General features: G+C 38.5%; 1 protein-coding gene across 4 annotated transcripts in view; it reads left to right on the top strand.

Annotated features, from left to right (window-relative positions):
- The window catches only part of RIPK2 (receptor interacting serine/threonine kinase 2), a 32,248-nt gene extending 19,779 nt beyond the window's left edge, over positions 1 to 12,469 (top strand). For 3 of the 4 annotated variants that reach the window (XM_087447708.1, XM_004431151.3, XM_087447707.1), the window contains 5 exons: positions 4,436 to 4,521; positions 7,683 to 7,772; positions 9,109 to 9,202; positions 11,143 to 11,298; positions 12,083 to 12,469. In XM_087447708.1, coding sequence (XP_087303834.1) covers positions 4,436 to 4,521; positions 7,683 to 7,772; positions 9,109 to 9,202; positions 11,143 to 11,298; positions 12,083 to 12,420 — 764 coding nt within the window. In that variant the 3' untranslated portion in view covers positions 12,421 to 12,469. The remainder of the gene's footprint in view (positions 1 to 4,435; positions 4,522 to 7,682; positions 7,773 to 9,108; positions 9,203 to 11,142; positions 11,299 to 12,082) is intronic. The other variant, XM_087447706.1, reaches the window with a different exon arrangement.
- The last annotated feature ends 4,527 nt before the right edge of the window (positions 12,470 to 16,996 follow it).

The raw sequence follows: 16,996 nt of genomic DNA, 5'->3' as shown, positions 1-16,996 counted from the left end.
GCCTGAGAGCTGGAATATAGTGAGCAAGGAAGGGAAGAATATGAGATGAGGCTGGAAAGGTAAGAAGAGGCTGTTGGCTGTTATAAAAAGGTTAGATTTTTATTCCAAGTACCATGGTAAGCCATTAAAGTGTGTTTTGCAGGGAAATGACATTATCTAATTTAAGTTTAGGAGAAATCACTCTTGCTCCTATGTGGAAAATTCATTGGAGAAGAGCAAGAGTGGAAACAAGGAGCCCAGCTAGGAGACTCTTGCAGGAGTTTTCTAGTTAAGGTGGTAATCCTGGAGATAGAAGAGTTAGACAGAATTAAGATTTATTTCAGAGGTTAGAATGGATCATCACCTAAATGCAAACAGAAGAGAAAATCTTCATGACCTTGGATTAGGCAAAGAGTTCGTAGATATGACGTCAAAAACAAGATCCTTAAAAAAATTGATAATTGGATTTCAAAAATATTGAAAATTTTTGCGTTTCAAAAGATGCTAAGAAAAAATAAAAAGACAAGCCACAGACTGGGAATCTTCATTTCAACTAAAAAAGCAATGAAATATATTTTCCATTCAAAACTTATGTCCAGTGCTCATCAGCATTATATTTAAAAAATCAAAAAGTGCTAAAATAATAGGTTCACATGTTATGTCTTATTTCCCATGTGGGAGGGTATATATCTTCTTTGTCTCTACTGCCACTTCCAAATAGTAGTTTCTTCTCCATTCCTTAAAATTTCTAGCTCTTTTAAAGATCATGCCATCAGGCCATTCTTACTTCTCTAAGAGCTTTGTGGGTTTTCCCTATTGTTCATTGAAGACTTTGGCCTTTGGCTTACTGACTTTTCCACCCTGCGTTGATCGGTACTGCTGAACACTTGAGAGGAACCCTCTGCAGATCTCTGGAGTTCTCCCTCTGTGCACCTCTCTCCTCTCTGGTACTCTGTCCTATGAACTCTGTCTGCCTTGGTCTGCCCAGACTCTCAGCCCCCCTCTCCTCAACTCTGAGTGTCCCAGGCTCCACATCACTTCCCTCTCTCTATGGGAAACTGTAGAAAGCTAGAAACTCTCAAGGCAGCAAGCCCGGGCAGTCATAAGTCTCACCTCATTTGTTTCCCCGTCGCAGAGATCACTGTCCTTTGTTTTCTGATATCCAGTGTCTTGAAGACCACTGTGCATATATTTTGTCTGGCTTTTTTGGTTATTTCAGGCAGGAGGGAAAATTGGTCCTCGTTAACTCCGTCTTGGCCAGAAGTGGAAGTCACTGCTTTCTCTTTAAATTAATGGCCAAAAGCGGGCACTAAACACTACTTAGCAATTCTATTATGCTTCTCAAATACATCTACTGTTCCATTCTGATGTTTCAACTGTTCTTAAGGTGTGGTGTGGGGACTCCTGGGGGGATTTGCTCCCTGAGACTCTTATAAGAGGTTCACAAAACAAAACTGTTTTCAAAATAATAAATACTAAGATATTATTTTCCCTTTTCCCTGTCATCCTCTCAAGAGTATATAATGGGTTTTTCCAGAGGCTAAATGAGGTGTGATGATATCATTGCTCCAGCAGATAATGGAATGTGTTCTCATATACTCTTATATTTTAAAATTTTCTCAGTTTTAATTTCTAATATAGTAAATATCAATAGCTATGATCCACTTATACAAAAGCTCTTTGGGGTACTCAATAATTTTTTTTTTTTTTTTGAGGAAGATCAGCCCTGAGCTAACATCCATGCCAATCCTCCTCTTTTTGCTGAGGAAGATTGGCCCTGGGCTAACATCCGTGCCCATCTTCCTCCATTTTATGTGGGACGCCGCCACAGCATGGCCTGACAAGTGGTATGTCGGTGCACGCCCGGGATCCGAACCCGGGCCTCCAGTAGCGGAGCGCGCACACTTAACCACTACGCCATGGGGCCCGCCCCCTAGGGTACTCAATAATTTTGAAGAGTCCTAAGACCTAAAAGTTTGAGAATTGCTGTCTTAGATGGTCATCTTATACTGCTGGAGGAGAGACGCAAGTCCCATTTTTCATGCTTTCAAAATGAAGATGAAATTCCATTTCAATTCCCAAGAAGGAAAGTAAGGGAAGAACATTTCCAACTTCTATCTGTCCCTCAGACATTTCTCCTCAGACTTATCTCATTTGTTAATTTTGGAGAAAAACTGAGTATGCTTCAGTTTATCTTGTCCCTTCTCAGTTTTCTCCTTCTTTTAGAAGTCCCTGTCTAAAGGATGCACACATTTTCTACTCCCCCCTGTGGAAGCAGGGTGAGGCCTGTGGCTGAGTGAATAAAGCTGTCAACTACAGGGGTAAAGTATTACCAAGCCCATTGGCCCCAGATCTAAAGATACATTCTCCAGTTAGCTTTATCAGTAATAAAGGTGATATTTTGATCACCATCTATCTTTATTCTGTGTCTTTTCTTAATAGATTCTGAACTTAGGAAGAGAAGACTGAGGTAATGCACATTGTACTTTATTCTTAAACCTCCTGCACCCTATGCTCCATCTTTCATTTGAGCTGATCACCGTTCTCACACTACGTGGAGAAAATAGAAACCGTGAGAGGGAACTCCCTCCTGGTTCTTCTGCCAGATCTGCAGATCTAGTTGTGCTTGTATCCATCTTTCCTGCCTTATTTCTTTTACAGTGGAAAAAAATGTCCACATACATATACAAATGGAAACAGTATCGCTTGTGTTCTGGGTACCATTCTCTTCCCCTCCCCAGCATTCTGTTCCTTATATTCTCTCTCAGCCTTTGCATTGCCAATCTCTGCTTGTCTATAGGATCATTCTACTGTCATACAGATATATTCTATTATTATCTCCTATCTTATCAAGAAAAAAAATCTTGACCCCATAACATCCTTCATCTACCGCCTCATTTTTCTGCTCTCATTCAGAGCTAAACACCCTGTAAGAATTGTCCATACTTCTTGTCTCTACTTCTTTCCCTCTAATTCATTTTTTAACATACTTAGATAAGTCTTCTGTTTTCATATCTCCCCTGAAACGACATTTGTTCAGTTTACCAATGATGGTGATGTTGGAAAGTCCTGCTTATCTTAGTTGACCTCTTGGCAAATTAAACATGACTGACCATTCTCTGCTTGAAACTTTTCCTTTGATGGCTTCTAAGACACAAGAGACTACTGTCTTCTTTCCCTCAATCTCTTTCTCCCTTCCTCTACTCAATTTCTGACTGTTTTAATGCCTCAGAGCTCTAATATGGGTCCTTAACCCTGCTATCTATACTCTTCTTCCTAGGTGATCCAGTCCAGACTATGGCTTTATATACCATCTATATGTTAGTGACACTCAATTTTATATCTGGAGCCCTGGCTTCTCCCTTGAGCAGCAAGTTCATATGTTATTGTAGTAGTGGTAGTAATTATGATTGTTTCTGCTTGTTAGCTATTATGAATAATGCTGCTATGACCGTTCATATGCAAGTCTTTGTGTGAACATATATTTTCATTTCTTTTAGGTAACTACCTATGAGTTGAATTGCTGGGTTGTATGGTAAATTTAACTTTTGTTTTTAAGAAACTGCCAAACTTCCAAAGTGGTTGCATCATGTTATATTCCCACCAGCAGTGCATGAGGTTTTCAGGTTCTCAACATCACTGTCAATACTTGTTATTGTATGTTTTTTTAATATAGCCATTTTAGTAAATATGGAGTGATATCTTATTGTCATTTTAATAGGCATTTTTAATGACTAATGCTGTTAACATATTTTCATGTGCTTTTTAACTATTTGTATATCCTCTTTTGCCCATTTTTTAATTGGGTTATTTGTCTTATTATTAAGTTGCCAGAGTTCTTTATATATTCTAGATATAAGTCCCTTAGCAGATAACATGATTTGCAAAAATATTTTCCCAGACTGTAGCTTGTCTTTTCATTTTTCTTAATAGCATCTTTTAAAGTGCAAAAAAATTTCGGTTTTATTTGAAGTCCAATTATCAATTTTTTTTATGGATCCTGTTTTTGATGTCATATCTTTTTAAGAATTCTTTGTCTAACCTGAAATCATGAAGATTTTCTGTTGTATTTACATTTAGGTGCATGGTCTATTTCAAATAAAATTTATTTTTATTTTATGTCAAATAAAATTCTATGTGTGATGTGAGGGTAAGAGTCAAATCTGTCTGTTTCCATGTGGATATCCACTCCTTTCCTGCACTGAATTGCCTTAGCAACTTTGTCAAAAAGTGATTGACCATAATTGTATGCGTTTATTTTTAGATTCTCAATTCTATTCCATTGATCTATACGTCTGTCTTTACCTGTAATAAAGGCTCTTAAAAGACAGTTGAATGTCATCATTTTGGGGGAAAATTGACTTAGGGCCTTAGCAGTTAAATATTAGCATTTATATTTTTCAATTTAATGATTAGAAACAATATGACCTCAAATCGTATTTTTTTTCTTATTTAGAATGTTTAATAGAACTTGAACCAATTCTGAGAACATTTGAAGAGATAACTTTTCTTGAAGCTGTTATTCAACTAAAGAAAACAAAGGTAAATTGCTAAGTGAAATGCTGGAAATTATAACTTTAAACAATTATATATTAGTCATGGAGATGTTTAGTTTACTTTAGTTTTTATCTATATACTTATCACAGATGTAGGCTACAGTATTGGGGGAGGAGAATTTACCAGACTGTGAATACTGTCTTTCCTTTGTCACCAAAGAGCTTTTCCATTTCATTGAAATGGCCACCTCCAGATTTCAAGGAATTCCCATATATCAAATGTAAATTTAAAATGTATAATGAGAGCCGGCCCTGTGGCTTAGCGGTTAAGTGCGCGCGCTCCGCTGCTGGCGGCCCGGGTTCGGATCCTGGGCGTGCACCGACGCACCGCCTCTCCGGCCATGCTGAGGCCGCGTCCCACATACAGCAACTAGAAGGATGTGCAACTATGACATACAACTATCTACTGGGGCTTTGGGGGAAAAAAAATAAATAAATAAAATTATTTTAAAAAAAATGTATAATGAATGCCAATTGTGTACAGTGAATGCCCTAAATCACTAGAGGTTTTTTTTAAATCTACATTTGTTTCCCTAAAGTTTTTTTTTTTTTTTTTTGTGAGGAAGATCAGCCCTGAGCTAACATCTGCCAGTCCTCCGCTTTTTTTGCTGAGGAAGACTGGCCTTGGGCTAACATCTGTGCCCATCTTCCTCCACTTTATATGGGACGTCACCACAGCACGGCTTGCCAAGTGGTCCGTCAGTGCATGCCCGGGATCTGAACTGGCGAACCCCGGGCCGCTGGAGCGGAGCTTGCGCACTTAACTGCTTGCACCACCAGGCCGGCCCCTCCCTAAAGTTTTAATTCATACAGAATAGTAGATGTCTGAGTTCTTGCACTTCTTTTTATTCAGTGTACTTGGGCTTTTCTGAGATTTATTGCCAAGTTAAACTGTAGAATTTTTATTAAGAATTGAGGCCAAAAAGTGTATTTTTTTATTGCTTATTTGTTTTTTCACTTTCCCACTCAATCATTCGATGTTGCTTAGACTAAAGTAGCAGTTGATATGAATTACCTAGAACCATTGTCTTATTTACTCATTCTGGCTCTTGTAGATCCTGTTACTGCAAGGTTTTCTTAATATTATCAAAAGTTGTTTAAAAAGCAACTACAGTCCTTTAGGGACAAAGTAAGCATAGTTTAGCACTTGCTGGGTTTCATTAAATTGCATTTGAGATATGATAATAAAAATCATTACTTATTATCCATACTCTTGGATTGTAAAGAGACATAATCTACAATTTACTTATCGCTAAATGACGTTGCTAATGGCCTCTTGTGGTTTATTGGATCTATTGACATACCTTTGGTTTAAAAGGGAAGTGCATAAAGGAAACAGCTACCCTTTACCATACTAAAAATGGATAGTGGCAATATTAGTGCCTGAGTTTTTTAAGGAACTAAAGAGGAACTGTGTTTTAATTCTTTTGATAACTTTTCACTGACGTCCTCACTTCTGAGGAGGTACAGTCTTTTCCAGAACATTCTAGTTTCTCCACTACTTAGTAGATACAAACTTCTGATAACATTTCTTTTTGCTTTATCGTTTCAGTTCCCTTTTCTCTCACAATTTTCTCTTCTTCTTCCAAGCAAAGGTGGATAGAAGGATCTGTTTTCTTGGTTATAAAACGGAAGAGAACCATTCAATTTCTTTTTTGTCTCCAAACGACTGCAAACACTAGGATCTATATTTAAAACTATTAATTTTTAGAAGAAATTTTGGCTTTTTTTTTGTGAGGAAGATCAGCCCTGAGCTAAACATCCATGCCAATCCTCCCCTTTTGCTGAGGAAGACTGGCCCTGAGCTAACATCTGTGCCCATCTTCCTCCACTTTATATGGGACGCCGCCACAGCATGGCCTGACAAGTGGTGCGCGCCCGGGATCCGACACCCGGGCCGCTGAAGCAGAGCGCACGTACTTAACTGCTACGCCACGGGGCTAGCCCCTGGCTTTTTAAATAAAGTAATTTAAAGTGTATATTTTTGAATACTTGAATGCTATTTAATTACTTGCTTTGGTATTTTTAAGTTGCTATATTGTTTTCACTTAGAGTTGTTGTAGTTACTTTTTTTTTTAAATCCTTATATCAATTCTGTGAAACCAGTAGGGCAAGAATATCATCCCCAATTTATAGATGATATAGATTATAGATGATATAGATTATATATGCAGATAATTAGTAGTTTTTTGATCCTAAAATTTCTTACCCCTGTAATGGAGCAGACAGTCACAAGTATGAATCCTGGAGGGCTGGGTGTGGAACCCACCAATTTCTAAAGTTCTGTAGAGCAATTGGCTTTACGTTGGTTTGGGGAAAAACAGCAGGCTGATAGGTTTGATTTTAAATCACTCAATAGTGATGGTAACTAGTCCAAGCCTGATTTATAGACAGGAGTAAATCACTTAGTGATTTTAATACGGAAGTATAGCATTTAAGTAAATCATCTGCTTTACAGCTACCATTTATTGAATGCTTACTAAGTAATCTTGGGGCCTTAGGGCATATATTACTTCTAATCCTCCTTACAGTAATCCTCCAAAATAGGTATTCTTATCCCCAGTTTATAGGTAAGTTGAGATTAAGTCTCATGCCCAAGATCAAACAGTTAGGTATCCTGGGATTCTAAACCAGATCTGACTGGCTACATGACCCCCATCATTCCATTAGGGCACACTGCCTCCTTTACTTAGTCTAGCCCTCAGTTTCTTATCTGTAAAATGAAAATAATAATAGTACTTACAAGCACAGTGCCTAAAATATAATAAATGTTTAATAATTATGGATAGATAGACACACACATCGAAATTTGTTAAGTATCTAGTTTGTACCAAACACTTTATTGTCTCATTTAATCTCTAGAACAATCCTGCATGTAGGTATTATTCTATTTTTAAAGATGAAGCCTTGAGAGATCAATAGTTTGCTCAGGGTAACCACTTGATATGAGGCAGGTTTCAGTCTGCGTCTCTAAAGTTATTGCCCCTGTTCTACACTGTGTCCACCTGTAAGTTATATATTGTTTGGTCAACTGATTGAGATTTCCTTTCCATTGATTTTGATATAAAATATGTTAAGTAGATTGTATTTTACTCATATAATCTCCTAATTACCTCCAATTAAAGTTCATATATCTATTCATTCCAGTTACAGAGTGCTTCGAGTACTATTCACTTATGTGACAAGAAGAAAATGGAGTTATCTCTGAGCATATCTGTAAATCATGGTCTCCAAGAGGTAAAAAAAATTATATTGATAAACTGAAAATGTGAGAAGAATATGAAAAATCATTTAGTCTAACTCCTTTTATAGATGGGAAACTAAAGCTTGGGGGGTTTTAGGATTTGTTAGGTAGCCCATGGCAATCTCCAACTTGAAATCCAGCTCTCCTGATTCTTAGTTCATTGTTCATCTCATCAAATCACAGTCCTTGCTTTTTTGTTTAGCATTGACTTCTGTCCCCGTCATTGTTTTATATGATGAATTGGTGTTACAGGGTAGTACATAGGCAAGTCATTAATTACAGTTCTGCCACAATATTTGTGCCTTCCTATCCAAATGTAAAATAACTATGATAACTGCCTTGTCCTTACTTCTTACAATGATTAATAAAAGGAAAATGCTATTTTTGTGGCTATCCAAAAAGAAAGATTTTCTTAGTAGCGATCTTTCAGATTTATGTCATATTAGTTGTTTCTTTTAAGTATATATAAGATATGTTCCTTTTACAGATTCAGAAAAGTAATGATACCTTCAAAGTGAACCTTAAAGCACAGTACACAGTTTATATACACTATCTCATTGGATCTTTGAGCCCATACATGGACATTTTTAGATAGATAATATAGAAAAAGAAACTGAGAGCCAGAGAGTTTAAATACCTTGTCGAAGGTTAGTCAGTAATTCCATGACAGAGCTGGGAGTGGAGCCAAGGTCTACATTACTTTTTTCATGGATTCTCACCCCTTCATCTTGAAGGAACCTGAGGCATTGAGAATAGGCATTTGCTGTAAATCAGTAGTTAACCGGAGTTGCAGATTTCAAATTTCTCAACCACTAGACAGAGCCTCTGAGATCATGTAGAAAATATTGACGAATAATGATTTCCAAAGTATTTAATTATTGCCCTATCCTCCCCATTTGGGTTGATAAGGAAATTGAGTTCATTTATATTGGTTATTTTATATATGAGTTTCTTTAATTTCATAAAGGTATAGTTTCCAGTAGTATTTTTTTTTTTTTATAATTTTCTTTCTTTCTTTCTTTTTCCCCAAAGCCTCAGTAGATAGTTGTATGTAGTAGTTGCACATCCTTCTAGTTGCTGTATGTGGGACGCCGCCTCAGCATGGCCGGAGAAGTGGTGCGTCGGTGCACGCCTGGGATCCGATCCCAGGCCGCCAGCAGCGGAGCGCGTGCACTTAACTGCTAAGCCATGGGGCCAGCCCTAGTTTGTAGTAGTTTTGATTCTTCATTTATCATAAGCCAAAAGCAAGAACTATTTAGAAATTAAAGCTGTATAACTTTTAAAATGATTTTTCATCAATCTAAGTCGTTTATCCTCTCTTTACTTTAGGAATCGTGTGAATCCTCTCAGCTCCACAAATGTGGTGGTTCTCCCAGAACCTCAAAGTCCCTGTCGGCTCCTCAAGACAATGATTTTTTATCTAGTACGTAAGTTTTTCAGTCACTGTTACTTGCAGGTTTTCCATTTTCTTTCAAGATCAGATTCTTGGCAAGCAAGCATGGTTTGTATGGAACATGTCTGTCATTTGCATTCATAACTCATTTTTAAAAGTGACAGTCTAAAGATGTAAAAATAGTAGTGGGATGTTCAACAAGTACATTTAAGTATTAGAGGTATTATGTTAGACACTGGAAAGATACAAAAAAATCTCTTGTAAGAAAGAGGAGAAATGTTTCTAAGTAACCATAGTTTGAGTTAGAAAATGATGTATTCTAAGAGATATGGATATGGAGCTAAGGCGTTACAGTGGAAGAGTAACATTTTTTACAAAATATTTTCACAACAACCTTGTGAGGGAGATTTCGTCATTTTACAGATTTTTAAGATCAGAACTTCTGGATCATATAGCTTGTAGCTGGCAAATCCAAGACTCGAAGCCAGGTCTTTTGATAAATATTTTCATGTCACTCCACTGTGCCATGTTGTCATCATGAAGAAATTATTCATGTCACTCCACTGTATCATGTTGTCATCGTGAAGAAATTGTTTCTGGCTGAAGGTCAGACCTATAGTTATAGAAGATGGGCATTCCAGGCAAAAGAACAACATAGAGGCACAGAAGCAAGAAAACACAGAGAACAGTGAGTAATTGGATTTAGCTGGTAAAGAGGGTAAATGAAAAGAGAGAAAAGATCAGTAGGGTGGAGTCATACCATCACCAATTCTAACACTAGGCTAAGCTATTTGGGCTTTTTTACTTGGGTAGGGAGCAAACTTGCAAATTTTTGAGCAATGGTGTGACATGATAAAATTTTTTGCTTTAGGAAGATTCATCCCACATTGGCTGAAATATGTAGGATATTTTGGAAGGAAAAGGAGACTTGAGGTGGGAAGACCAATTAGGGGACTGCTGGTCTATTACTGTAGTACAGGTGAATGATTATGAGACCTGATCCAGAGTATAAGAAGGGAAGAGTGGTGTGAGATGTTATGGAAGACACACTGATAGGACATTATAACATTTTACTTGTAGGAGCGAAGAGAGAAGAAAATATAAAGCCAAACAAGTTGTTAAGCCTGGTGACTGGGAGAACATTGGTGCTGTTTACAGAAATAGGCGTTGAAACAGATTTTAGAGTTAAGATGAATAATTAATTTTTTTTTTCTTTTGTGAGGCAGATTAGCCCTGAGCTAACATCCGTTGCCAGTCCTCTGCTTTTTGCTGAGAAAGATTGGCCCTGGGCTAACATCCGTGCCCATCTTCCCCTACTTTATATGGGACGCTGCCACAGCATGGCTTGACAAGCAGTGCGTTGGTCTGTGCCCGGGATCCGAACCTGTGAACCCTGGGCTGCTGAAGTAGAGTGCGCAAACTTAACCGCTACAACATGGGGCTGGCCCCATAATTAAGTTTTTAATGTTTTTTTTAATATGAGGTGCTTAGCAGCACATACGAGGGTGATATCTAGTGGGGCTGTTGAAAATGTTAAGACTGAGGTTCAATGAAGATAGAATTAAATTACACAGATTTGGGAGGAGAGGTGACACTTGAGGCCCTGAGGTTGAAAAGGATTGCCAAAGGAGAGTGTAGCAAGAAACACATCATATATGGATTTAGAGGACACATTTAAAGTGCAGGAGGAAGAAGACAGAGAAGAAATATGGGACTATGTGAAGAAGCAAAATTCTGTGATTTATAATTTACGTAGGACAGACAGGAGTATGGTAAAAACATTCGGTATAAACCCTTTTTTGTTCTAAAACATATTTACTTGCAGAATTTTGTTTATGAACCTGCTTTAATAGCAGTGAAAAATTAAAGACATTGAATACTATCTTCTTTATGACCCAGATGTTGATATTTTAGCTAATAGGAATATCTGAGGAATATTCTACTCCTAATAAAGATGTTGTGTTTTATAGGAAAAACTGAAGACTATTCTATACTGCATCACTGTCCAGTAAATCACAGTCATGATAGTAACACTTCTGCGGCTCAACGGGTGACATTCTGTGATCACAAGACTGCCCCGTGCTCTTTAGCAATAATAAATTCACTCTCAGCTGAGGGAAATTCAGGTAAATATTTACTGTGAGACACTTTGTAAATGATGCCATTTACCTCACATCTGTATGTTCAGAAGATTTGCCATACAGTAAGTTTTGTCTTTATTTCCTCAGTGTAATAAATACATACCTTCTTAAGTAGGAAAGCACTTCCAATCCCAGAAGGTCTGAGTGCTGACGTATAATAATAGGCCCAGATGGTGTTCTGTGAACATCTGAGTAGGAAGGGAGTGCTGGGAGGAGGTGTGACTTAATATGTCACTAAAGGCCAAATTATATTTGTTGATTTAACAAATATGCAGGTGTCCTTTATATTAAAACAAAAACAAAACTGAAAAATAAAGTAGTTTTTGCCCTATGATTTTTTTTTTTAATTTATTTATTTTTTCCCCCCAAATCCCCAGTAGATAGTTGTATGTCATAGCTGCACATCCTTCTAGTTGCTGTATGTGGGACGCAGCCTCAGCATGGCTGGAGAAGCGGTGCGTCGGTGCGCGCCCGGGATCCGAACCCGGGCCGCCAGCAGCGGAGTGCGCGCACTTAACCACTAAGCCACGGGGCCGGCCCTGCCCTATGATTTATAGCATATAAAAAGGCAGTGCTTTTTATGGGAGGGGAAGGGAAGAGGTAACCCAGATATCTGAATGTTTCCTGAAAATTAACAGCATTCTCCAAAATACTGGTATTACGTATGGACACAATCATAGGAAAATTAGGTTTTATGCGGTTTTTTTGTGTGTGTAATTTTACATGTCTGTCCTTGCCTTTTTAATTGTCATCCCTTACTCTTCTACAGAGCGATTACAGCCTGGTATAGCCCAACAGTGGATCCAGAGTAAGAGAGAAGACATTGTGAACCAGATGACTGAGGCCTGCCTTAACCAGTCGCTGGATGCCCTTCTGTCCAGGGACTTGATTATGAAGGAGGACTATGAGCTCATTAGTACCAAACCTACAAGGACCTCAAAAGTCAGGCAATTACTGGACACCACTGACATCCAAGGAGAAGAATTTGCCAAAGTTATAGTACAAAAGTTGAAAGATAACAAGCAAATGGGCCTTCAGCCATACCCGGAAATACTTATGGTTTCTCGATCACCATCTTTAAATTTCTTTCAAAATAAAAGCTTATAGGTGACTCTTTTTCAAGAAGAAAAGTGAGTTTATAAAAGGATATTTTATATTTCTGTGGCCTTGAGCATATTGTTTTTATAAAATCTATATGAGTATTAGAAGCTTTAATGAAGTTTCTTTTTCAGGTAAATATTAGTCTCCTATGACATTACATTTTTTTTTTTAATTAATATAAGTAGAAAGTTTGCATTTTGCTACAAAGTTCAATTTTTTGTCTCTTTGGTTAATTGAAACTATTTTTTAAAGTGTAGTAATTATATTCTTCTTATACATAACAGTGCCTTAAGGTATCATGTGTTTCTGATGGAAGCCATTATTATCACATTCACTTTCTTTGTGGACTATTTATTACTTGCCCGAGACACAGTTTGGCTTTATGAAGTATACGCTTTATACTTTTTTTGTGTGTGTGTGAGGAAGATCAGCCCTGAGCTAACATCCATGCCACTCCTCCTCTTTTTGCTGAGGAAGATTGGCCCTGAGCTAACATCCGTGCCCATCTTCCTCCACTTTATATGGGATGCGGCCACAACATGGCCTGACAAGCAGTTCATCGGTGCACGCCCAGGATCTGAACCCGGGCCACCAGCAGCGGAGCGCACGCACTTAACCGCTACACCACAGGGCCACCCCCACACTTTATACTTAAAGGAGAGATAGTACAGCATTCCTATCCTACAGTCCCAGGTTTAAATCCTCTCCAAAGGATTGTTCATTAAACTCTATTGTTCAGATTACATTTTTAAATTTTATTTATTGAATTCTTCTTTAAAAAACTGTTTCAGGGGCTGGCCCAGTGGCGTAGTGGTTAAGTTGACGTGCTCTGCTTCAGTGGTCTGGGGTTCGCAGGTTTGGATCCCAGTCACAGACCTACGCACCGCTCATCAAGCCATGCTGAGGTGGCATCCCACATACAAAATAGAGGAAGATGGGCACAGATGTTAGCTCAGGGTGAATCTTCCTCACCAAAAAAAAAAAAAAAAATTCTTTCAAAGGTGAAACAATACAAAGTATATAAAGAAAAAGAGGGGGCCAGTCCGGTGGCGCAAGCGGTTAAGTGCACGCGCTCCACTGTGGCGGCCCGGGGTTTGCCGGTTCAGATCCCAGGCGCGCACCGACGCACCGCTTGGCAAGCCATCCTGTGGCGGCGTCCCATATAAAGTGGAGGAAGATGGGCACGGATGTTAGCCCAGGGCCAGTCTTTCTCAGCAACAACAACAAAAAAAGAGGATTGGCAGATGTTAGCACAAGGCTGATCTCCTCACAAAACAAAAAAAAGAAAAAGAATAATCTTTTAACATGGGTTTCTGTCCCCATGTCTAACATCAACCTCCCCCACTGTCAGTAACAGACAAGGTAACCGAAGTTTAACAGCATGATGTGTATCCTTCTGCACCCTTCTTCCTGCTCATATTTAGAGTATATGCTCATTTGGGAAAGTCTTGTCTTAATATTATTATCGTTATAACACGTCATCTTGCAATGTGCTTTTTGCACTGAACAGTACTTCACGTGCACCCTTGCAGATCACATGTAGAACTAACTCATTCTTTTTAATTGCTGCATAATATTATCAGGGCTGCCTTTTTATTCTCTTAACTCGTTCACATCAAGTTCAGCCCAAACATAAAGACATAGCATGAGTTCTTTTTTAGTTAACAGGTTATGTCACTAAATGAAAATTTACAAGTAGCAATAGCCCTTTCCTGAAAATGTTTATTAGCAAAGTCAGCAAAAATTGCAATACAGGATAAATATGAAAATACAAACTTTCAAGAAGCACCAGAATCACATGAAAAGAATGAGTAACTAGATGGCATTGAGGCAATTAAATATTTTATTAAAGTTATAAAATAAGTTAATCCCCATTTTGGAGCTCAACATTGACCTGTGGTGCCTTATTGCTGTGCCTCTGAGAAATATAGAATTTAATAAGGAAAAATGGAAACTAACCATATAAGTTATCTATTATGTCTATCATATTTTAAGGTGTTAGGATAAAGATTTAATTTGGGAAACAAATTGAAAAAAAAATGTCTTCTTTTGGAGCCTTTCCCCTTTCTCTCTCTCTCCCCCACTCCCCCTTCCCCCCTCCCCCTCTCCTCCCTCCCTCTCTCTCTCTGTCTATATATATATATATATTTTTTTTTTTTTTTTTTTTGGTAAGGAAGGCTGGTCCTGAGCTAACATCATCTGTTGCCAGTCTTCCTCTATTTTTTGTATGTGGGATGCCACCACAGTATGGCTTGATGAGCGGTGTGTAGGTCTGCACCCGGGATCCGATCCCATGAACCCTGGGCCCCAAAGCAGAGCACGTGAACTTAACCACTACGCCACCAGGCCAGCCCCTCTATATGTAATATAAAAAAAAGTAATTCTGGGCCGGCCCTGTGGCGTAGCGGTTAAGTGCGCGCGCTCTGCTGCTGGCGGCCCGGGTTCGGATACCGGGCGCGCACCGACGCACCGCTTCTCCCGCCATGCTGAGGCCGCGTCCCACATACAGCAACTAGAAGGATGTGCAGCTATGACATACAACTATCTACTGGGGCTTTGGGGTAAAAATAAAAATAAATTTTAAAAAAAAGTCTTTTGAATCTTGATGGCTTCAAATTGACTTCTATATCGATTTGATGATGTGGTATATCTGGATTGGCAAAGTGAACATTGCCCAGTTTTTTCCGTTTTATGCTTACATCTAAAAACTCGGAGCTTTCCAGCCAGTCTGCGTGCTCGTGGCCCTGTGCACGCCAGGCACTTGCTCCCATGATTTACTATAAGAGAGGCACACGTGCAGCCCTCATCACTACAACTCTGCAGACTTGTTCTGTGCAGATAATAACAGTGTACTGAGAAGAAAAAGTTGAGTCTGCAGCAAGTCTCATCCCCTGGAGAACTGTTAGAGTCTCAGCAGCCAGTTTTCATTATAACCTGTACTTAATAACACAGTGATGTTTAGGGGAAGGTGCAACAGTGTATGACCAGGCAGTATAGAACAGCCCTGGCATCGAGTAGACGCTTTCTGAAAATCTCTGTAATGAATAGGTTGGTGGAATGAAAGCTGGAGAAGGGAGGAAGATGTTTCCTTGAAATCACGTTTCCCAAGCTGGAGTGCAAGTACAGCTAGTAATAGATGGGATTGTTCTCGGTAGTGTTTTGACTCAGCACTAAATAACATTTGAGTCATACAGTAAGGCAGTTCTTTTCAGTTCTTTCTTGAGCCTTCTAATTAAGGAGAAGGTCACAGTTGTGCTATCACCTTTTAATCCCCCTTGTTGACAAAAAGAATAGCCTTCAGGCTCAAAACTTCAGGAACAATATTTAGCAAGAATTTTATAATTTTTTAAGTTGTATTTCATTTGAAAATAACTTTCTACATATGACAAGTGGTACTAGTTTTCTATTTATAATATATAAAGTTTCATTTTATAATATTCAAATAAAAAATTTGAAGTACTAAATTATAGATAGTACGTGAATGTGACAGCAATTATGGAAGTAGTAGGAGAATGACAGATTAAGATTCAATCACTCTAGGAAGGGACCTAATAATCTATAATAATATCTTTTTCACTAGATAGTACTAGGTAATGCTAAAGAGGGCGTTCTTTGCAGTGTATTTGAAGGCAGCGCTACCCAGAGTGAGAGTAGTCCACAGAGGAGCTGCATTAGCTGTCACCTGGTGGTGGTTAGAAATGCAGATTCATGGCCCCAATCTCAGACCTTCTGAATAGATCTCTGGTGGTGAGGTCCAGGAATCTGTTTTAACAAACCGTCCTGGCCTTTATGCATGCTCAAGTCCAAGACACTTTGTTTTAAGAAATATGATAGACTTGTACATACAATAATGTCTCTTTAGGTTCACAGATCTGTTTTCCTTTTGTCTGATTGCCACACTTCTCCAGAACGTACAGTCTCAGAACTGAGATTTGATTGGAAAATTCTACTTTTTTTTTGCATCTAACTTGAATTCCCAAAACAATTTTAGTCATGTTTTGCATTTTGGAAAGATCGCTTCACTTAAACATGATAATCAGATCAGTAGATTAGAATCTACAACTTTGGTCTTTAAGGAAGAGCTTCAGAAGGGACAGTTGAAATATAACATCAAAGAGCAGAGCTGATGTGGGACAAGAGGCAAGACTAAATTGTGCAGAAAGTTACACTGTACTAAAGAAATGGGCATTTCTAGGAAAGACTGAGTTGTTGCAGGGGCACTATCAAGCTGTGAGGGCTGGTTTTTATTTCCCTCCTCTGTCATTAATCCTCCACTCACCCTCACGCCCTTCAGTCAAATACTCAATCCCCTAATTTATGAAGAAAAATTATGACCAATTGAAAGAAAAGGAAAGTCAGTAAACTTTCACGTTTAGCCATTCTCACAAATATCTCATTAGTTTCAGAAATGTTTCTACTCTAAAATCACACCTCCCATCTCCCAAAGAGACTAGTTCCCAAATTGCCTCCTGCTTTTTCTCTTTTCCAGAGTCATTTTTTCCCACATTTACTTTGAAAACAAAATTCCTTTGCTTGATCTGTCTATCCATTCTAGTCCTTTTCCTGGAAAATTGTTGTACAC

The sequence above is a fragment of the Ceratotherium simum genome, chromosome 23, assembly GCF_057802395.1.
Source record: "Ceratotherium simum simum isolate JZ-2026a chromosome 23, ASM5780239v1, whole genome shotgun sequence".
NCBI lineage: Eukaryota > Metazoa > Chordata > Mammalia > Perissodactyla > Rhinocerotidae > Ceratotherium > Ceratotherium simum.
The sequence above is the reverse complement of the archived record's forward strand: the minus strand, read 5'-3'. Positions and strand labels throughout refer to the sequence as shown.